A 20,076-nucleotide genomic window follows, 5' to 3' on the forward strand; every position below is an offset into this window, starting at 1 on the left:
TTATTCTGTCTCAACTAAGGGAGCGCATTACAAGTACTTTCAATGTCTAAGTGTTTCTTCTACTTTTCCTTTATCCTTGTTTCTGTTTTTGTTGAGTTTGTTGCTAGTGTCTTCTCTGAGCTGTAGGCTTATGTAATTGTTTAGACAAGAGATATCTGGTATGTAAACTCAAACTGTTAGGTTATGTACTATACAATTTCCAATTTGTTGCTCTTTTTTCGGATCAGTGGGAGGACACCATTTTTACTAACCCTATGGTGAATCAAACAATGATATGGATGATCATGTAGTATACCGTAATGCATAACTGTGAACTACATTCCTATACAAATGCTACTGCTCCAACATAATTGTCCAGTATGATCCATTATATATAATATCAGGCATTATAAGCTGTAACATACACATTTTAAGCTAAGCTAGACATGAATTCAAATAATGAATGCATGTAGAATGACTATTTTCCAGCAATAAAATGGACTGTTCATACAGATAAGCCCAAAAATGCAAGACAGCTGAAGCATATCCTATATGCCCAGTTTTAAACTGTATCAACAAAGCCTACTCCCTAACTCTGATCTTTTAAGAGTTATTTATTACCTAGATTTCTATATACTGTCCTGAGTAATGCCTGCTTGTCGTAGCACCTCATAAGCAACTACATTCTTAACAGTTTTCGGTGGATACTGTTCTGGAGGATTAGCATAAAAAACAGCAACATCTTTTGCTTTCTTAGCTCGGGACAAAGCAACATATAGTTGCCCATGAGAAAAACACGGACGTGGCAGGTGGATGGACACTTGATTTAGAGTCTGACCTTGAGATTTATTGGTTGTCATTGCAAAGCTCAACTTGATAGGGAACTGTTTTCGTTCAAACTGGAAAGGATAATTCACTGATGCAGATGGCCGTAAGTTAATTCTATGTATAAAAACATTATCTCCTTTGTATTGTCCAGTAGCAATCACACACTGAATGACATTTGGAAAGAAACGTTTACAGGTAAGACGTGTGCCATTGCACAAACCAGATGAAGGAAGCAGATTCCTCAGCAAGATAACTGGACAGTTTTCCTTGAGCACAAGTTCATGAGGGCTCATTCCACCTGGACATAAGCTGTTTATGAACTCTGTAGGATATATATTGCACGAATCATTCAACATGATGTCAAAACTTTTGTACGTGACAGACCTTCCCTGAAACTGTTCTATCATAAATGCATTTATGGAATCCACCTCATCATTTAACGGTGTCAAAATTGCCCGATTGATAAAACTGTCAGTAGAGAAATTACCCTGCATCATTTCAGGGAACGTTGCTCTCAGCAGTTCAGAAGCCAAACCTTCTTCATTGTCACAAAACTGTGCAACTTGATCTGGCAATTGTATATAAGCAGATTCTGAATCCTGTAACTCACCATTGCCTAAAGCCAGTAAGAATTTAGAGTAAGGTAAATCTTCTCGAGCTCTAATATTTTCTACCAATCTGAATTTGATGAATTTAGGCCATAAATATGAAGTTACAATACTGGTTTCCACTGCCTCTTTCATTGATCTGTGAGGAACAACTGGCAACACCTGCCTAAAATCACCTCCAAACACAACAATTTTACCTCCAAACATCGTTTTATTATCACATACATCCTGCAACAGTAAATCCAGAGATTCAATATTGTGTTTTTTAGCCATCGACGCTTCATCCCATATTATCAATGTAGTTTCCTTCAATAATGCTGCCAAACTGCCTTGTTTAGGAACATCACAAGCCAATGAAGCGTCACTATCAAGTGGAATTTTAAACCTTGAATGAGCTGTGCGCCCTGAAGGAATATTCGCTGCAGCAATACCTGAAGTTGCTGTTGGCAGAACAATCTTGTTCATGAGTCGAACCTCTGCATACAAAGCATTGTATAAAAATGTTTTACCAGTCCCTCCTGGGCCATCAATAAAAAAAGCACCCGATTTCCCTTCCATGACATATTCCATAATACATGAAAATGCAGCATGTTGCTCAACATTTAGCCTGCACCGGCATGAAAGGCATTCTTCTGGGATAGGAGCATCAAGAGCATCAATAATATCCTTTGTTCTTCTGAACTCAACATCGGTCTGAGCATTCAAGTGCTCTAACCCAAATGCTGACAGTGATTTCCCCATAGCTTCAAGGTACCCTTCAATAGAGCGCACGGTTAACTGATGAATTTTAAATACATTGTTAGTATATTTATGACTGAAATCCTCGGACAAAAAAGGGTAGAACTTAAGCCATAAAGCAGGTGGATCGGCTGTCTCACAGAACATCAGTACTGTTGCAAATAAACGCCGCAAAGCATCTGGCATTTGCACCTCTGAAGCTTCAGACAATGTTAATTCTGCAACGTCGTCATTTTCAATTAAACCTAATTTCAAGGCTGCATCATGAAAAGTTGGATATACATGACCATTCACAGTTCGAAGATGTTCAAATGAAGTTGGACTTCTGACATTAAGTAGCAGCAAGCGTAAGAAAAAACGCTCCCCTTCTGCAGGATATACAAATGCCAACCGACCAACAGAAAATCTATCCAGAACTCTTTCCTTCCATTGCTTAGTACTTGCCTCCCATCTGAAATGTTCACAGAATTCTCCATATAGGTGCCCTGTACCTCCCTCAACGGCTGCATTTACTGCAAAAAATTCAGTTAGCTGAGTGCATGACCGTTTAGAATTAGCAACAACAGCACGTAATCTCTCATGAGGATGCAAGTGCACAGTCTGTGCATTTGGCAAATGTACCTGCAATGGTAGAACTGGAGGGTGCATTTCAAATAAGTCAAAGCTAAATATTCTCCAGGCAGCTTCACAAGGAGATACCCATCTACCCGATTGGAACTGCTTAATTTCATCAACAGAGGAGTCCTCACCAGGAACTATATTAAATGACACTCTGTCATGGCCCTTATATACGTACTTATATAGGTACTTCACTGCTTTAATAGTTGAGCATACCTCAACATTTAAGTGACAATCAAACAGTGCTAAAAGATAAGGATTATATGGAATAACCCATTGGTTATCAAGATATGTGCCGCGTATCTTTACCATATCTCTAGTATCACGCCTTCGGTAGATAGGATAACCATCTTTATTGTTAGTAGTCTCATCTGAAAACTGTTTTGGATATTTATTTTTACAGACCAATGTACCAGCTTTGGTGCGCATACATGGGCACTCTGGGTTTAATGCACCACAAGGACCATGCATCATATGTGCAAGCACAGTTTTACGCAAGCTGCTATCACCAACAGATGGTATCTCAGCACACACAAACTTATCATAGTCAGCAGGACATTTCATTTTCCACTCTGATTTCAATATGACTAAGAAATGAGCATGTGGCAGCCCTCTTTTCTGGAACTCAACTACATACACCATTGCAGAAACCTCACCAAATATCTGTTTTTCCATTATTTCTTTCTTCAGAAGTAATAATTTTGCTCTGAAAATCCTTGCTACTAAGTCAGGACGATCCTGTGCTGTTTCACCAGGAGCCAACTTTGCTTTTATTTCAGCCCAGTTAGCATTACAGGTGATAGTTATAAAGAAATCAGGTTTGCCATACCGCTGAACCAAAGCCATAGCGTTAAGGTACCGTTTCTTCATATCCCGAGGTCCTCCAATAAATGTTGGGGGTAATATAACCCTACGTCCTACATTACGAGCAATAGTTTCTCCACAGTCTAATGAGTCTAAAATGCCCTGATATAAGTCAGCCCGTATACTTTGCTGATTATTCCGGAAATAATCCAGGCGCGTGTTTTCAATTTTTACATACATGTCAACTATATATTGCTGGAAACACCGACCAGCCCTCAACAACAGGTTTTCAGGACGAATTTGCAACTTGTAGGCGTAGTACTCTCTTGCAGAGATGAACTTATCTGCTCTAGTGTTCTTCTTAGATGCTCCTGCATAATAAAATCACTCATAATTATTCATAACCTATCAATTAAACAATAGACAATAACATATAGCATATAGTACATTTAGGCTACTAAATGGACACTTACTCTTATCCTCTTCATTCAGCAAATCCTCAGCATTATGTACAGCACAGGACATTATAGGATCTGGCAATGGAACAGTTCGTCTCACAGTACCATGAGACAACTTCTTTAATCCCTGAGTCCAACCACATTCTCCACGAGGAAATAATAAGGGATACTGCAGTGGATCATAACAGCCATAGTTATGATATATCCTATGGGATTCTTCACCGTCTCCATATACTAAGATATGAGGACCAGAACTCTGACTGGATGATGCATCTTCAGGCCATATAACCGCAACATCATCCACAGCAGGAGCATTATAGACACGCTGATCTAGCACTGTACTCTGATTCAAAACAATACGCGTGTCTACAGTAAGCTGCCTTTCTCTCAGAGATCGGAAAAATACTGCATATGGATTCTGCCGAGAAACATGCATAAGGATATCAATTATGTCTTGTCTCACTTCTGTAAAACATTTAAGTCTATTTTTAGACTCATTCTGTCCATCATAAAAATACAACTGCAAATATCGTGCAGCACCATTATCAGGCACTAAATTTGGAACAAAATGATACATCTGCCCATGCATCTTAAATACATAAATGCCTTTATATGTTCCTGCACCGAACTTCCCTCCCAAGGAACTAAATGCAAATAGATTATTGTACAGCCTAGCATAAGTTCGAAAGTGAATCGCATCTTCATCCTTTGATGTAAACAATCGTCTCAGTTCTGAAGGGTATTCATTTGCTGCAATTTTAATATCTCCATCACCACAGCAGAACTTCAAAGTTTCAAAAGCAAACTTCTTAGCGCCACATTTTACACACTGTGAAGGAGACGGTAATTTCAGAGGTGCAATTGGAACAGGCTGGCCAGACATAGCAGCAGGAACAACTGCATAAATATAAAGTCCATACATATGAATGAGCAACCAACCCAGAATAATACAGGATGTGTTATAAAGAAAAAACAGCAGTTCTCTCAGCAACCTACACTGAGGCTTGGGTTTAGAATGTGTTTTTTTTCTCTTGTGCATTGGGCCACTGCATAAAAGGAAAACAACATTACAACTAATATCAAGTAGACAAAACACAGCACCAGTTAACAAATCATGTACCTCTTTGGCAGTATCTCCGCCATTTCATCAAGACTACGTTTTTTTCTAGTCATACGTGATTTCGGTAGCCTCTCAAGTCCCTGCTGTTTACTGAATGCAGTGAAAATATTACAATAAACACCAAACAAAACAACCATCTGCCTTTAAAGCAGAGACAACATATATACTCTCCAAAACACTGGCCAGTACCTTAATGATTCCTGCGTGAGTTCACTGGCAGACACAATAGGTATACAAGGTGACTGTAGTCTGCACACATACCTAGGCGCATTTAGAAAAACTTCAGACACAAAAGACAAACATCTCTAAATATATAACAATACCTATCAGACTGCAACTCCAAGGACCCATTGAGAAGCCGATTTCGTTTTGAAATCCGGGAAGAAGAAGGTTGTCCTACTTGTTGACCACTTGCATTTGACCATGAAACAAATTCGATTTACTATTTAGAACACATCGTACATCAAAAAAGGCTCTATACATACAAGTCTCAACAATGCATAAAGAAGCTACCTATATGTTGCAAATTGAGATGCCCTGGAAGCCTTGTTCATTCTGCTGCAACTTTTACGGGATAAACGTGGAATACCATACCGACAATCTACGAAGTTCATAATATGTTTGTGTAATGAATAAACTACAAGCGCTAGAAGCACATACTAACAAATACACTAACAGAACCCAACTGCATCACACAAAATATTTCAAACCATAATCTAGACGAGAAGACAGTAATACCCATAACCAAAGCCACCACCAATTGCCGTCAACTTCCAGACGAAATAACAAGGACACTGATATTTCGTACCACAGTATATACGCTAGAAATCTGCATCCCAAGAACAATAATATGCATTTAATTCCATTTATAGATCATAAAGCTCACAAGAAATATTCAGTATTAGCATAACAACAACAGTAATAAATACACATGATCCAACATGCTCATTGCGACAAATAATATAATTCAAAATGTAACAATTCACTACATATATAGGAATATTACATACATATTTAAAACCTCAGTCCCATTACACCAAAAGAAGCAGCAATCTTATATATGCTGCCTTAGACACCCTACATTACAGACATGGGTATAGCACTCCGTGTCCATCCTAACAGCATTAGGAACAGTACCAACAACTCCCATGGCCTAACAACGCTGTATATACAAAAATATAATACAAAACAAAAGGAATAATCAACCGATCCTAACCATACACAACAAAAGAACATGAAACACGTCATCCCCTATTCCCTAGCATATCCAACTAAGTAGACTTAGAACTGCCAAACAACCGTCCTAATTCCAGCAAACCAGATACTGCCTGTTCTGAGGTTCCCACCTCTAACTCTTTTTCATGAGCCATTTGCAATAACTTCTTACGCTTAGCTGGAGTAGCTGGCAGAGCGCTTCTAACAGGATCACAGGTTCCTTCATCAACTGGGGCTGCATTCTCCTCACGAACTACCAACGGTGTAACAGCACCTTGTGGAGAAACATCTTCCAGGCGTCGAAGATGTGCCTTTAGAACTAAGTACCTCTCCCTTAGCAAGTAGCACTCTCTACTCATCTTTGCTGTAGCTCCATGATTAGCATCTACTATCTCAATGTTATACTTACAAGCTAAATAAAACACAGCCTTTTTCGAAGCCATCTGCTCAGCAGCGCTTGCTAAAGCACAGAACTCACTAAAAATGCATTCCATTGCACTATTACTACGGGGGCAACTAACCATAACCCATGAGACAAAGCCATGTCCCTCCACCCAAGTAGTCTCAATTGTTGTTACAGATGCACCCGTTTTTCGCACAACGATCACTAACACTTCTGCATAATCAATAGATACATGTACATTGGCCAAGCTTAGGCTATGTCCAGAGCTCTCCCCTGCAACTGCCCTAACAGATTTCCCTTTCTCTTGCAACAATTCAGCACATTTGTTCTTAAACAGCTTCATACATAACTCATGGAGCCTAATCTGGTCATATGTAAAGTCAGCTACCTTAACACCAAAAAGGAACATCAATTTTTTAACAGCTTTATGAGCTGCCCTTTCACGGGATTCCTGGGCTGTAGTTGCAACACCACCAAAGAACGTTAAACGTGATCGACTGTTTGGTCGAACAACCTGCACCCAGACATTATTCCTAGCACTATCTATGAAGCCATAAACTGGTGCTGGGAACTGCAGCCAAGCAGTTATCTTTAGCAACAGGGGCTCAAAAGGGATATAAACCTTGTTGAGTTTTGCAGCCATAACCTGTAATGGCAACATCCACATTTAGACATGCAATCACTGCAGCATAGCAACAGCAGACATTCCCCAAGTACATACAATCAAATAGCAAAACCATGGCAGGCACTACTTCCAAGACACACAGCCTTAAAAACTATTCAACATCCTTCATAAAAGTCTATATCAAACAGAATGAACTATATGCCATTCTTTTGCTTGTTCAAACCTGATAAAATGCCATAGAACAGCTATACACCCTTTTTTTTGGCCTCATCTACTTTTCTCATTCAATGTCTCTACCTACTCAATAAAAAAAGTCAAACTCTTATCTAAAAAGCAAGCATAAACACCCCAACAACACACAGCACACCAAAAACAGAATGAAAGGCAACCATAATACCTTCCAACCAACAAACACAAAGCTATTAAAACCAGAACGCCAGCAGTCCTACATACACCACAAACACAGAAGTACACACTGCAATGCACAAACTAAATAGCAGGTAAGAACAGAAGACTGTAAAAAAAATATGCACCAGAGAACACATCACCTGGAAAACGATCAGCACCCAAAACCGACAAAAAGATCCACAATGCTTCCAACGCACCTGAAACACACACCAAGAAACACAGGAAAAACCCCAAACCCCACCCCCAACCCCAAACCCACAAAAAAAAAACAGAAAAAAAAAGAAAAAACAAAGTTAAAAGACAACACACAATTAAGTACTACAGTTGGATTCAATCACAGACAGATCATGCAAGCATATGTCAATTCTTGAAAAATTACAAGAAACAAATACAAGAAACAAACTAAGCAACTAACTAATAAAAAAAAATGCATCCACTACCCAAACTAACCCAAAAACATTCAACTAACAATACACATCACCATATAAATACAATCTGTCAAGCCAAATTACTTTTCATAACTCCAATCAATACGAAGCAAAGAGAGAAAACCCGGAGAAACCTTTCCCTTTTTTTTTTACAAAACAAAAAACAAAAAGCATACACAGATGAAATAGACTTAAAATGCCATACAACATATATAAGAAGCAAGAAACATACAAATCTCAAAGTAAGGATCCTCTAAAAAGAACCAAAACACTACCCAAAAACATTAATGCACGACCAACAATGCACACCAACGTATTCCCACGATAAAATCAAGCAATTCTTTCAAGCCATTATATAATTATAATTTCACGATTAATTGTGGCAAACAAAAAAAAGAGAAAAAAAGAGAAAAAAGGAAAACACAAAATAAAGTACCAGTGCATAAAATAAACGAGATTTAAAAAAGAACATTAAAAAGAAACAAAACAACAGAGCAAATTGCACTTACAGAGACAAAGCTGATGATCACAGCTACTTCAAAATCCTCCACACAAACCACAAATAAATGGAAATTTCTATATCTAACTATATATATAAACGAGAAATGAACTAAGCTAATAATCTCAATATCACCGACCTAGGCAGTCCAAACAGTGAAACAGTAATAGCAAGTACACCCAACTGCCCGTACATGCAACACACCCAAAACTCAATTACACTAACATAATCATATTGAGTGACATGACACACATAAATTAATCATGTATTACCGAAATTAAAAAACCAAAATCACAAATCAGTCAACTCTTAATAGCCATTTAGTGGAAAAAATAATGTACTTTCTTATTGTTTTTTTTTAAAATTTAAACAAAAAAAAGGGAAAAAACACAAAAAAAAAAAAAAAAAAAAAAAAAAAAAAAAACCTAAAAATTCAACTTCCCTGACAGTCAGACACGACAAGACACATAAACCCACCCATGCAAGTAAAAGGAAAACCACCAAGGCAAGTAAATTCCAGTCAACACAACCAAGGGCAAAACTGGGAAGTTTTTCACATCGGGGGCAAGAGTGTAATAGCTCACGTTTTCACTGTTCATTGAGAAGGCACTGTTGCTAGTGAACAGTGATGCCTGAGTTGAACTTTTATATGGTTTATAGATTATATATATGGTAACACTATATGATTATGTTGAGATTGATAGTACGAGTATCAACCTTTTTCTTATTAGAATTGTAATTGTTGTTGAAACGTCCGTTACGAAATCTGCAATGTCATTTTCAAGATATAAAATCAACTCAACAACTCATAATATGGATTATCTATCACAACAATTAATACTACTCATTTTTGGCAAAGAGCAAGCCAAGTCCCGGGTAAGCTCCCTTGGATCCGCCCCTAACTTGACATGTTTTGATATAATTGGTTAGTCATTTATTAAATAATCAGACATTAACTTTGAGATGATTTTTAAAAAAAGCACCCCAAACAAATGACATTAAATTTTCAGTTAAATTGAAAATTATGTACACCGCCACCAACTCTCCACCTCACGGAAGTTTGTATTTATATAATTATACTAGATAAAACCCGTGCAATGTACGGGTTTTTTGATTTTTTTTTTTTAATTTATGTGCTAAAATTGGTTATATATCTAGATAAAATTCCTAATATCTAAAGATAATATTTTATATTTAATTAATTTAAATTTAAAAATCTCATTTGCCAATTTTGCTTACGTGGCATTTGAATTATTTAATTATAAAAGATTATAATAATCTCTTATTTAATTGGCTAATACTAAGATTTATAATCCTACGTGGCACACTAAGAAAATTAGATCCTACGTGGCTCTCTAAAAACTCGGAAAAAAATTTAAAAATCTCATTTGCCAATTTTGCTTACGTGGCATTTGAATTATTTAATTATAAAATATTATAATAATCTCTTATTTAATTGGCTAATACTAAGATTTATACTCCTACGTGGCGCACTAAGAAAATTAGATCCTACGTGGCTCTCTAAAAACTCGGGAAAAAACTCCCCTTTATATATATATATTAGATTGCTTACAGCATATTTATTAAAAAAAAAAAAACAAAAAAAAAAAACGTGCACACAATCTGATTTTATGGAATATATTGTCAATGTTTTGTAATACAATACATGACCTACCTGCATTTGACCTATATGTTTAATGAAATTTTTTCTATGGAGGCGGATGCACGATGCTCCGTGCATCCGTTTTCTCTTTAAAATTGCGCAGAATGAACATTCCGTTGTTCAGTAAAAAACATACATCTCTTTTGTAAAAAACACATAGCTATTTTATAAAGAACATCACATATAGTTGTATTGTAATGAACATATAGTTGTTTTCTAAAGAACAATACCTATATTATATAAAAAAAAAGAACATTTAACTTCATGTTCTTTATATATATCTAAAGAACATCCGTAGTATTAATTAAAAATATGATAATTAGAGGTGATCAACTTTGGCCCGACCCGATCCAGCCTGAAAATAGGGCGGGTTTAGACAAGCCTAAAAAAAAAAAATGCATTTTTAGTTAAAAAAATCCAAACTCGGCCCGAAAAAAACCCGAAAAGCCCACTACATTTTCCGGGTTTTATGGTCACAAGATATTATGTTAAGGCCCAGCCCGACCCAAATTTTTTATCACCTCTTATGATAACATAATGTAATAATATTATTTTTATTCAACCACCATAATCTAAAGACAAAATACAAAAAACATTTCAAAATAAACAATTAACATATGTCACAAATAAAAGTACATTATTCTGACAATCAAAGAACATGAAGATAAAGAACATTATTTAACTGCACATTATGTTCTTTACAATTTTATAACATGTTCTTTGCACTTTAACTAAATGTTCTTTACATTTCTATACAATGTTCTTTAATTCTATGATATGTTCTTTTCACTTAAACAAAATGTTCTTTATATTTCTATGCAAGTTCTTTCCGCTTTTTTTTTTTTTTTTGAAGAGATGCACCATGTGGATCGTGCATCCGTCTGCACGAACCATGCATTGAATGTTTAATTTGTGGTTGAAAAAAAAAAAGAAGACTATCGAGATTAAGAATAAAATACAATGTAACTTGAAGTTTATTAGGCAGGGGACGCATAGTTTGTAAGAAGGATGTCCCTTATCAATTGTAACTCTCTGATAGCATCTTCGATTCTCATTCGATCTTGTGGTGTTTCCACCGAGCATTTTACTCCGATTTCAATGAGATATTTCAAGCACTTCATTTTACTGCTGTCATTTCCTACCAACTTTTGATCTTTGTTCTCATTTCTTGCACTAGCACCATCATCCAGCAGCCTTGGATCAATTATGTTTATTAGTTGCTCAGATAATGCCGATTTTGAATAATTATGCAGGTCAAAACCTCCCTCAAACATCATATCAGTAGGAGTTTTTGCGGTCATCATCTCTAACAATATAATGCCGTAACTGTAAACGTCACCTTCCTTAGATACTATGCTTCCTAGGCCATACTCTGTCCAAAAACAGAACATTTTAAGGTGAGAAACATGTCCAACAATTAACACATAAAATTTAGTACTTCACTACTTAAGCATTATGGTTGTGTTATTACCTGGAGCAACATAACCAGTAGTCCCTTTAACAGCAATTGAACTACTATTATTTGCAGTTGTATCTAAATAAAATCTTGCTAATCCAAAGTCTCCGATATGAGCAACCATATCACTGTCGAGAAGAATATTGCTTGGTTTTAGATCACAATGAATTATAGGCACGTCGTAGCTGTTATGTAAATAATCTAGTGCACATGCCACATCAATCGCGATGTTTACTCTTTGTAGGAGGCTTAAAGTTCTCTCATGTTGATCGGTGTGAATCCATTGTTGAAGATTCCCATTTGGCATGAACTCGTAAACCAATGCCTTGAAATCATTACCTTGAAAGTCAGTACTCGAGCAAGCAGTGACAATCTTAAGAAGGTTCCTATGACGAATATTTCTCAATGTTTCACATTCGGCCATGAAACTCTTTGTAGCTGCTTCCCTTTCAAGATTGATAACTTTAATAGCCACAACCATAGTACCGTCGATATCAACAACTCCTTTATAAACAGAACCAAAATGGCCAACACCAAGTAAATTTGCTTCCGAGAAATTGTCTGTTGCTTGTAGAAGCATGGCGTATGATACTTTTGAGAAGTGCTCCATGTTAAACAGTGATCTCTGAGACAGTTTATCGGATTTCCTCCTCGTACAAAGCAGGAAGTATACTAATGCCACTATCGATACACCAACAATCAACGAAGCCACTGCAATAATCAAGATCACAGCAACGGACAATCTACCTCTTCCATTTGTTTTCGGACATCTAGGCAAATGAAGCTCAGAAATCCCACCACAAAGTTTGCTATTCCCATCAACTAGAATGACACTTAAGTTGGCAAAAACCCCAATTCTAGGGACCTCTCCTTCAAATTCATTATAAGATAAGTCTAATGTCATCAATGAAAGGTTAGCCAAAAAATTCAGAATTAGGCCAGATAATCTGTTATGAGATAGTTGCAAGTAATTCAAACTAGTTAAAGACTTGAAGGATTGAGGGATAGGCCCAGTGAAATTGTTCCCTCCCATAAATAGTCCAACAAGGCTAATGCAACTACCGAGGCTACTAGGGAGCTCGCCGGATAAGTCATTTTCTGATACGTCGAATGCCACTAAATTTGTCAGTTGAGCAATATCCACCGGGATACCTCCTTGTAGGCGGTTTTGGTGCAAATTTAGTTCAACTATCATCGAAGCATGGAATAGATGAGGAGGCAGAGCTCCAGTGAGGTTGTTTTGGTTAAGTGACACATATAATAAATTTGTACTGTTTCCTAGACTTGAGGGTATCATACCTACAAAGTTATTATAGCCCATGTACAACCAACTCAATCGCGATAAATTTCCTAATGAGTAAGGGATAGGTCCATGGAGATTATTATTCATACAATTAAAGGCTTGTAATTTTGTTAACTTTGTTCCTATTAGAGGAGAAAGATGTCCGGTTAGTCGATTTCCTTGGAGACTTAGTCGCTCTAAGTTTACGAGGTTGTACAATCCTATAGGAATGGTTCCGTAGATTTGGTTAAGTTCAAAATCTAACTCGGTCAAATTAGAGGACAAGTTACCAAGAAAATCTGGCAAAATCCCACCAAAATTATTGGAACTTAATTGTAAAAAATGTAATTGACTACAATTAACAAGAGTTTGTAGAAAACTTAAGTCCCCCACTTCTCCTGTCCCTAAATAGTTGGAGGAGACATCTAAACTTTCCAAATTAGGCATATTTATAGCACTAAATATGAATTTTCCTGTGAAGTTGTTAGAGTAGACACTTAAGTCCACAAGCTGAGTAAGGTTTGAGAGAGAAGATGGGAGATTTCCATGGAAGGAATTATTACCTATGTGGAATATGGTGAGCTGAGGAAGTCGAAACCCGATATCCGGGAGAAGAGTTCCATGAAATTGATTAAGGCTCAAATCTAGGACTTGAAGGTTAGAAAGATTGTAAAAGGAAGGAGGAATAGTACCTGACATTTTATTTTCTCCAATACTAAGAAAAGTTAAATTTTTTAGCATTGCTCCAATATTGTGTGGAATGCTTCCTTCAAAGGAATTGAATGATGCAGACAGTTGTCGCAAAGATGTCAAATTCATAACGACTGTGTTGAGAAGATCACCCATGAGTTGGTTTTTATGAAGTGATAAAACCTTTAAGCTAGATAAGTGGCTCAGTTGAGATGGAATGATTCCTGTAAGCCGGTTGCCTCCTAGACGAAGTGTCTTGAGGTTCAAGCATCGCGATAAGTTGGCCGGTATTTGGCCTTCAAAGGTGTTGTTCTCTAAAGATAGGTACCTTAAATTTGTGAGATGACCTATTTGAGGCGGTATATACCCTCCAATAGTATTATTGGCTAAGGAAATATTGTTTAGGAAGCTTAAGTTTCCTATATAAGGTGATAAAGTTCCCACCAAATCGTTGTGTTGAAGATTTAAGCCAATGACTCGATGTGGAAGCTTGGTGGCACAAGCGACACCCTGCCACTCACAAATCGAAAGAGAGTCGTTCCAAGAGTTTAAAACTCCATGAGGGTCATGAGTAATTCGAGACTTAATGGCTAAGAGTGCAACAAGGTCGTCACTACTACTTGACAAGACCGAGCCGAAAAGGCTTAAGCAATGGGTGATTAAAATGAATATAGATGGGCAGATGATATTCATGGCTCTAATATATCACAAATGAAGGCTATTTGATGGATTTTTATAGTGCCTAGCTTGGTGTTTTATGGTATCAAAATGAATTTAAAATATTCAGCTTTTACAGTAGTAAAATGCATATTGGATGTTATACAATGGACGAAATTCAAAGAGCAATCAAACACGACAACTACTAATTAACAGAATGTAGACTAGGACGTGGTTAGTAAAGTAAATGCAACAACACTTTATTGTTATTGTTAATTAACAAAGATGACTTTATAAAAGGAAGGTAATACAATTCACATTATTGGATTATAATTTATAATAAATGTACAGAATAACTTCGTTTTCATTGTATGGACATAGAGAAATCATGATCCTAAAATTTTCTTTAGTATACGACTAATATGAGAGATTGAAAAGTAAGTTTAGTTTCTTTTCTTTTTTCTTCTCCCCTAGCTGCCGTTACACACCGGGTTGAGATTGCCAATAGTAATTTTTGTACTTGTATCATATCATACATTGGTTGATAATATAATTAAATTAATACGAAGTAACATTTTTATTTGTTAGCTAGTGATATAAGGTAAGTTTAGTTTTGGGATGATACCGAAGACTTTGACTGGCTGCGATAGTAATTGGCTATGGACATTTTAACATTGGGACCATTGGGTGGTATTAATCACTGATTAAGGTCCATTCCCCAAAAGGCCCATCTGTTCAGACCATTCTAAATATTCTTTTATGGGCCATGTGCCATGCATCTTGTATTAAGTATATCCAATATGATCGCAAATTCTTATTGATGATGAATATTGACTAGTAAATTGCAAAGGGAATACCTATTTATTGCTACATTACCATTTCAATTAATTTGAGTGTTTTTTTAATCATTCACTTAGAGAAGTAATTTTCTAATCCTATCTTCGTTAAGATCGACCTAGCTTTAAGGTTTCTGATTTCAACTATATTAGTTCGATATTTTTTCTTGATATATGGGATAATAATAGAGTAGTTTTTATAATTTGTTATTTTGGATTTGTTCTATTTTTTTTTTTTTAAGGAAAATTTTGGATTTGTTCTATGTTACAAATGCATATATTAACCACCATAATACTCGTCATTAATAATTCGATTATTTTTTCACTCATCAACCCCACTTTAAGTAAAACAAAATCAAAGAGATATTTTTCAAAAAAAAAAAAAAAAAAAAAAAAATAAATAAATAAACAAAATAAAATAGAAATAAATAAATAAAGAGAGAACAAATCTTATGGCAAACAATAACGATTAACTTGTCTTGATCAAAATTTTAAAATACACGTATAAAATGATAATAGGGACAAAATTATTTTATTTTGGAAGTTTCAAAACACCATAGCAAAATCAAGTCTTTGTTCTTTTGACAAAAATTAGAAAAATGCAAACCACCGCAAAAAAAAAAAAATGTAGATAGAATTAAAATGAAGATTATAATCTACAATTTGGTGATCCTTTTGACGACTTTCATATCAGCAATAAAAGCAATTGAGATTTCAAGAAACTGCAGTAGCAGATCATGTTTAGGAACAAAAGTACAGTACCCTTTCGGATTCTCCGAAAATTGCGAGTTTCAGTTGGACTGCAAATCCAACGGTAGAATGTTTTTCAAAGGTTATGATATCCGAAGCATAACATGGAATTCCATCATACTCAATTTCCCTCCAAATTGCAGCCGTCCGATATCAGAAATCCGACATCTTTTCGGGAAAAACTACGCTTTAACCAATCTCAACGGTATACTTCTACAGAACTGCGTCAAGCCGTTTACAGGGTGCATGATACCACCGAGCTTGTTGGAAAGCAGGTTTGCATTGTGTGGTTCGAAGATAGAGAGTATGAGCTGCTTTGATTCGAAGAACGGTACTTTAAAAGGTGAAATTCTGAGGTACGAGGATGTCACTGACAGTCAATGTGATTTATTGTATTCGTCGATTGTTGTTGACAGTTTTGTCTCTGGAGGTAACCCTGATACATGGCTTGAGTTCGAGGCGGTTCAGGTTAGTTGGTGGATTAATGGGAAGTGCCGGTGTCATGAAAAGGCTCGTTGTATTCAAGTTGCCGGAGCTTCCGGTTTCCGGTGTCAGTGTGGTGAGGGTTTCATTGGTGATGGATTTATCGACGGAGAGGGTTGCCGTAACGGTTAGTGCTAATATCTTTTGCTATTAAGATTTCGATCATGTTTTCATGTTACTTTGGTCAATAGTTCAATTCCTTGAATTATTATCAACGTTAAATCGCTAATACATTGTGATTAAATTTAAAAACAATTTAAAGTTTATAAAGTGCTTGATGAGGATGTGAAGTTGTTAATGAGTTAACATCCGTCTTATTGATTAATCATAATTTGACATTAAATATTGTCAAGTGGTTGGATAGACAGCCAATCAAATAAGGAATACTTTTTAAGTAGTCCATAATACAAGATTGCAAGTCAACACACATAGTCCCATAATGTAAGTCAGTGCGTTTGAGTACTAAAAAACAAATGGTAGGTCTTGTTCTCATTGATTGAACTCGGCTGAACTAAACTGCACTGAACTGAACTGAAATGAATATTTTATAAGAGAAGAAATTAGGAGTTGAAGTGAACTGAACAGAACTGAATTTCAACGTATGAGAACAGACCCGTAGTCTATTAGAAATGTTGCTAGTACTAAGAAATTGGTAGTCTAGGATAGGTTCTAATATAATATATGGTAATTTTTGTGGATTTGAATGGAGAGAAATATTTTGGAAATGAAGAAAGTTATAGTGGGGATAAGCTTCATTTGCCGGATAGCCAAACCAACAAGTCCAAAAGGCGGCACAAGTTACATTCGGTAGTCACCTTAATTATCATGGTAGCTTCTTTGGTTGGTGTGGTACTTTCATTAATATATTTCCTAGTTCAATATAGGAGAAAACAGAACAAGATATCTCAAGGATCAATGTTGAACTTGAAGTTGCCCTTCTTAAAAGTATCTTATGACATGCTTTTGAAAGCAACAGATAGATTCTCGGAAGAAAACTTAGTTGGTGCAGGTCATTTTGGTTCGGTTTATAAAGGAGTCCTTGACCTCGAACACAATAAAAACGTGATTGTAGCTGTTAAAGTCATCAGCATTGATCTCAAAGGAGCTACAAAAAGCTTTATGGCAGAGTGTAAAGTGTTGAGAAATATTCGTCACAGGAACCTTTTAAGGATCATTACTGCTTGCTCGAGTACTGACTTTCAAGGCAATGATTTTAAGGCATTAGTTTACGAGTTCATGCCAAATGGAAATCTTCAACAATGGATTCACAATGTTCAACATACTGAGAATATCTTAAGCCTCCTTCAAAGAGTAAGCATTGCGATTGATGTAGCATGTGCACTGGATTATTTGCATAACTGTTGTAACATTCCAATAATTCATTGCGACCTCAAACCAGCCAACATTCTCCTAGACAATGACATGGTTGCTCATGTTGGAGACTTCGGGTTAGCAAGGTTTCATTCACAATCAAGTTCACGTATTAGTAGTTCAGTTGCGATTAAAGGGACTGTTGGATATGCTGCTCCCGGTAACTCCATGACTTACTTATTAACTAATTCGTACTTCTGTTTCTTAAACGATGCATCATTATTAATACGTAGTACATATTATTTAACAAAATAATGTCACATTTTCTTATGTTCTTCATATATTGGGACAGAGTACGGCCTAGGAAGCAGAGTGTCTAAGGAAGGTGACATTTATAGTTTCGGCATTGTGTTGATAGAAATGATGGTTGCTGAATCTCCCACAGCTGACATGTTCGAGGAAGGTTTAGACCTTCACAAGTATGCAAAGAAAGCATTATCGACTGACCGATTGTCCAGGGTAGTTGACCCTAGGCTTCTAGATGATAGTGATGATGGTGAAGGAAATGGGAATCAAGATGAAAATTCGGCAACTTATGTCTGTAAAATGAAGTGCATAAAATCTCTCATTAAGGTAGGACTAAAATGTTCTGTAGATTCACCACAAAATCGAATAAAAATCGAAGATGCCATCAAAGAGCTAAAAGTAACAAAGGATACTTTTCTTGAAGAGTTGCGCATCATCAAACGATACATGTATTAAAATTTGGAGCAGCTATGAGGTGTTTTATTAGAAATGCAATCACCTCTGAGATTGTTTCGTAAGTATTGCCTAGTACGAAAGCAAATGAAATGTCTTAGATCAACCAATTATAAGTGATCAATCAATGATTATCCGGTTGTTGTTAGTAGTTAATTTATCAGTTTCCCACAAGATTTTGATGAATTTTTTTTTTTTTTTTTTTCAAAATTCTATATGCATCAATTGGAGGTATTTGTTATAGAATAATTCGTTAGAAATATTAATATATTTCTTATTAATATCACTTTCATTTTTCAAGAAGATTAGTTAGTTACTTGTATATGCTACTTAGAGGTTATGCATCACATACACACGGATGCATGATAGATAGCACTGTCAAAACGATTTGACAGTTCGGTTTGAAATCGGTTCGGTATTTAATCGGGTCGGTTTGGAATCGGTTTAATTGTCTCACGGGTCGGTTTTGGTTCGGTTTAAATGGTTATTGGTTTGATTCGGTTTCGGTTTATTCTTAAGAGGTTTAAATTCGGTTCGGGTTGTAAACAGTCCGGGTAGTAAACGGTTCGGTGCAGACGGGTTGCGGTTTGTTAACGGTGCGGTGTAAACGGTTTTTATCCCGGTTCAAACAGTTTCGGGTTGGAAACGGTTTCGGGTTAGAAACAGTTCGGTTCTTTTTTGGTTCAGTTTCTAACTGGTTCGGTTTTTTTTCGGTTCAGTTTTTAACTGGTTCGGTTCTTTTTCGGTTCAGTTTTTAACTTGTTCGGTTCTTTTTCGGTTCATTTTATAACTTGTTCGGTTCTTCGATGGTTTAACCACTTTAACGTTATTCATATCAGTTCCATTTCAAGTTTACTAAATTACGGTTCGGGTCGATTTTCGGTTTCAAAAAATAAATTGTTTATCGAGTTGTTTGGATTCAAGCAGTTAAATGGTTTTGGTTTGAAATTTGATAGTACTTGCTAACCTTTTGCGTTCACAAGTTTTATATAAAGTCGCTAATCATTTCATATTTAGGCATCATATTATAAACAAATTCTCATTGATTTTATAAATACATATTATGTTCAGTTTCAAGTTTAGTCATACTGATCTTACTAGTTATATTCCCGTCAAAAAATAAAGTTTGTAAACGGTTCGATTTAATTATATTCCCGTCAAAAAAAAATCCATTTAATTATATAAAAAAGTTTGTAAACGGTTCGATTTAGAAGCGGTTTGGTTCATAAACGGTTCGGTTTATAACCAGTTCGGTTTTAAATGGTTCGGTGCAAACGGGTAGCAGTTTGCTAACAGTTCGGTGTAAGCGGTTTTTTTTGCCAGTTTGAACGGTTTCGGGTTGGAACCGGTTTCGGGTTTGATACGGTTCGGTTCTTTTCGGTTCGGTTTTCTTTCAGTTCGGTTTATATTTGGTTCGGTTTGTTAACGGGTTCGGTTCTTATACGGTTTAACATTATT

At 36.1% G+C, this 20,076-nt stretch overlaps 4 protein-coding genes across 4 annotated transcripts; 2 read left to right on the forward strand and 2 right to left on the reverse strand.

The window, feature by feature from the left end:
• Positions 1-608: 608 nt before the first annotated feature.
• Positions 609-10,412, reverse strand: LOC145600322 (uncharacterized). The gene is made up of 9 exons (XM_081656236.1): positions 10,407-10,412; positions 7,945-8,001; positions 7,794-7,841; positions 6,453-7,417; positions 5,343-5,414; positions 5,154-5,243; positions 5,030-5,079; positions 4,049-4,930; positions 609-3,946 (listed from the first exon to the last, which is right to left on the reverse strand). Exons 1-9 carry the CDS (start codon positions 10,410-10,412, stop codon positions 609-611), a joined length of 5,508 nt encoding a protein of 1,835 aa, XP_081512362.1.
• Positions 10,413-11,371: 959 nt separating this feature from the next.
• On the reverse strand, positions 11,372-14,515 carry LOC145600323 (uncharacterized). Its single transcript, XM_081656238.1, has 2 exons — positions 11,866-14,515; positions 11,372-11,766 (listed from the first exon to the last, which is right to left on the reverse strand). The coding sequence occupies exons 1-2, from the start codon at positions 14,513-14,515 to the stop codon at positions 11,372-11,374; spliced, it is 3,045 nt and encodes a 1,014-aa protein (XP_081512364.1).
• A 1,442-nt stretch (positions 14,516-15,957) lies between these two features.
• LOC145600324 (wall-associated receptor kinase-like 14) lies at positions 15,958-17,962 on the forward strand. Its single transcript, XM_081656239.1, has 3 exons — positions 15,958-16,675; positions 17,423-17,859; positions 17,948-17,962. The coding sequence occupies exons 1-3, from the start codon at positions 15,958-15,960 to the stop codon at positions 17,960-17,962; spliced, it is 1,170 nt and encodes a 389-aa protein (XP_081512365.1).
• Positions 17,798-18,813, forward strand: LOC145600169 (putative receptor-like protein kinase At3g47110). Its single transcript, XM_081656068.1, has 2 exons — positions 17,798-18,079; positions 18,212-18,813. Exons 1-2 carry the CDS (start codon positions 17,971-17,973, stop codon positions 18,619-18,621), a joined length of 519 nt encoding a protein of 172 aa, XP_081512194.1. The 5' UTR covers positions 17,798-17,970; the 3' UTR covers positions 18,622-18,813.
• The last annotated feature ends 1,263 nt before the right edge of the window (positions 18,814-20,076 follow it).

This window comes from Chenopodium album, chromosome 21 (assembly GCF_948465745.1).
Source record: "Chenopodium album chromosome 21, dcCheAlbu1.1, whole genome shotgun sequence".
NCBI lineage: Eukaryota > Viridiplantae > Streptophyta > Magnoliopsida > Caryophyllales > Amaranthaceae > Chenopodium > Chenopodium album.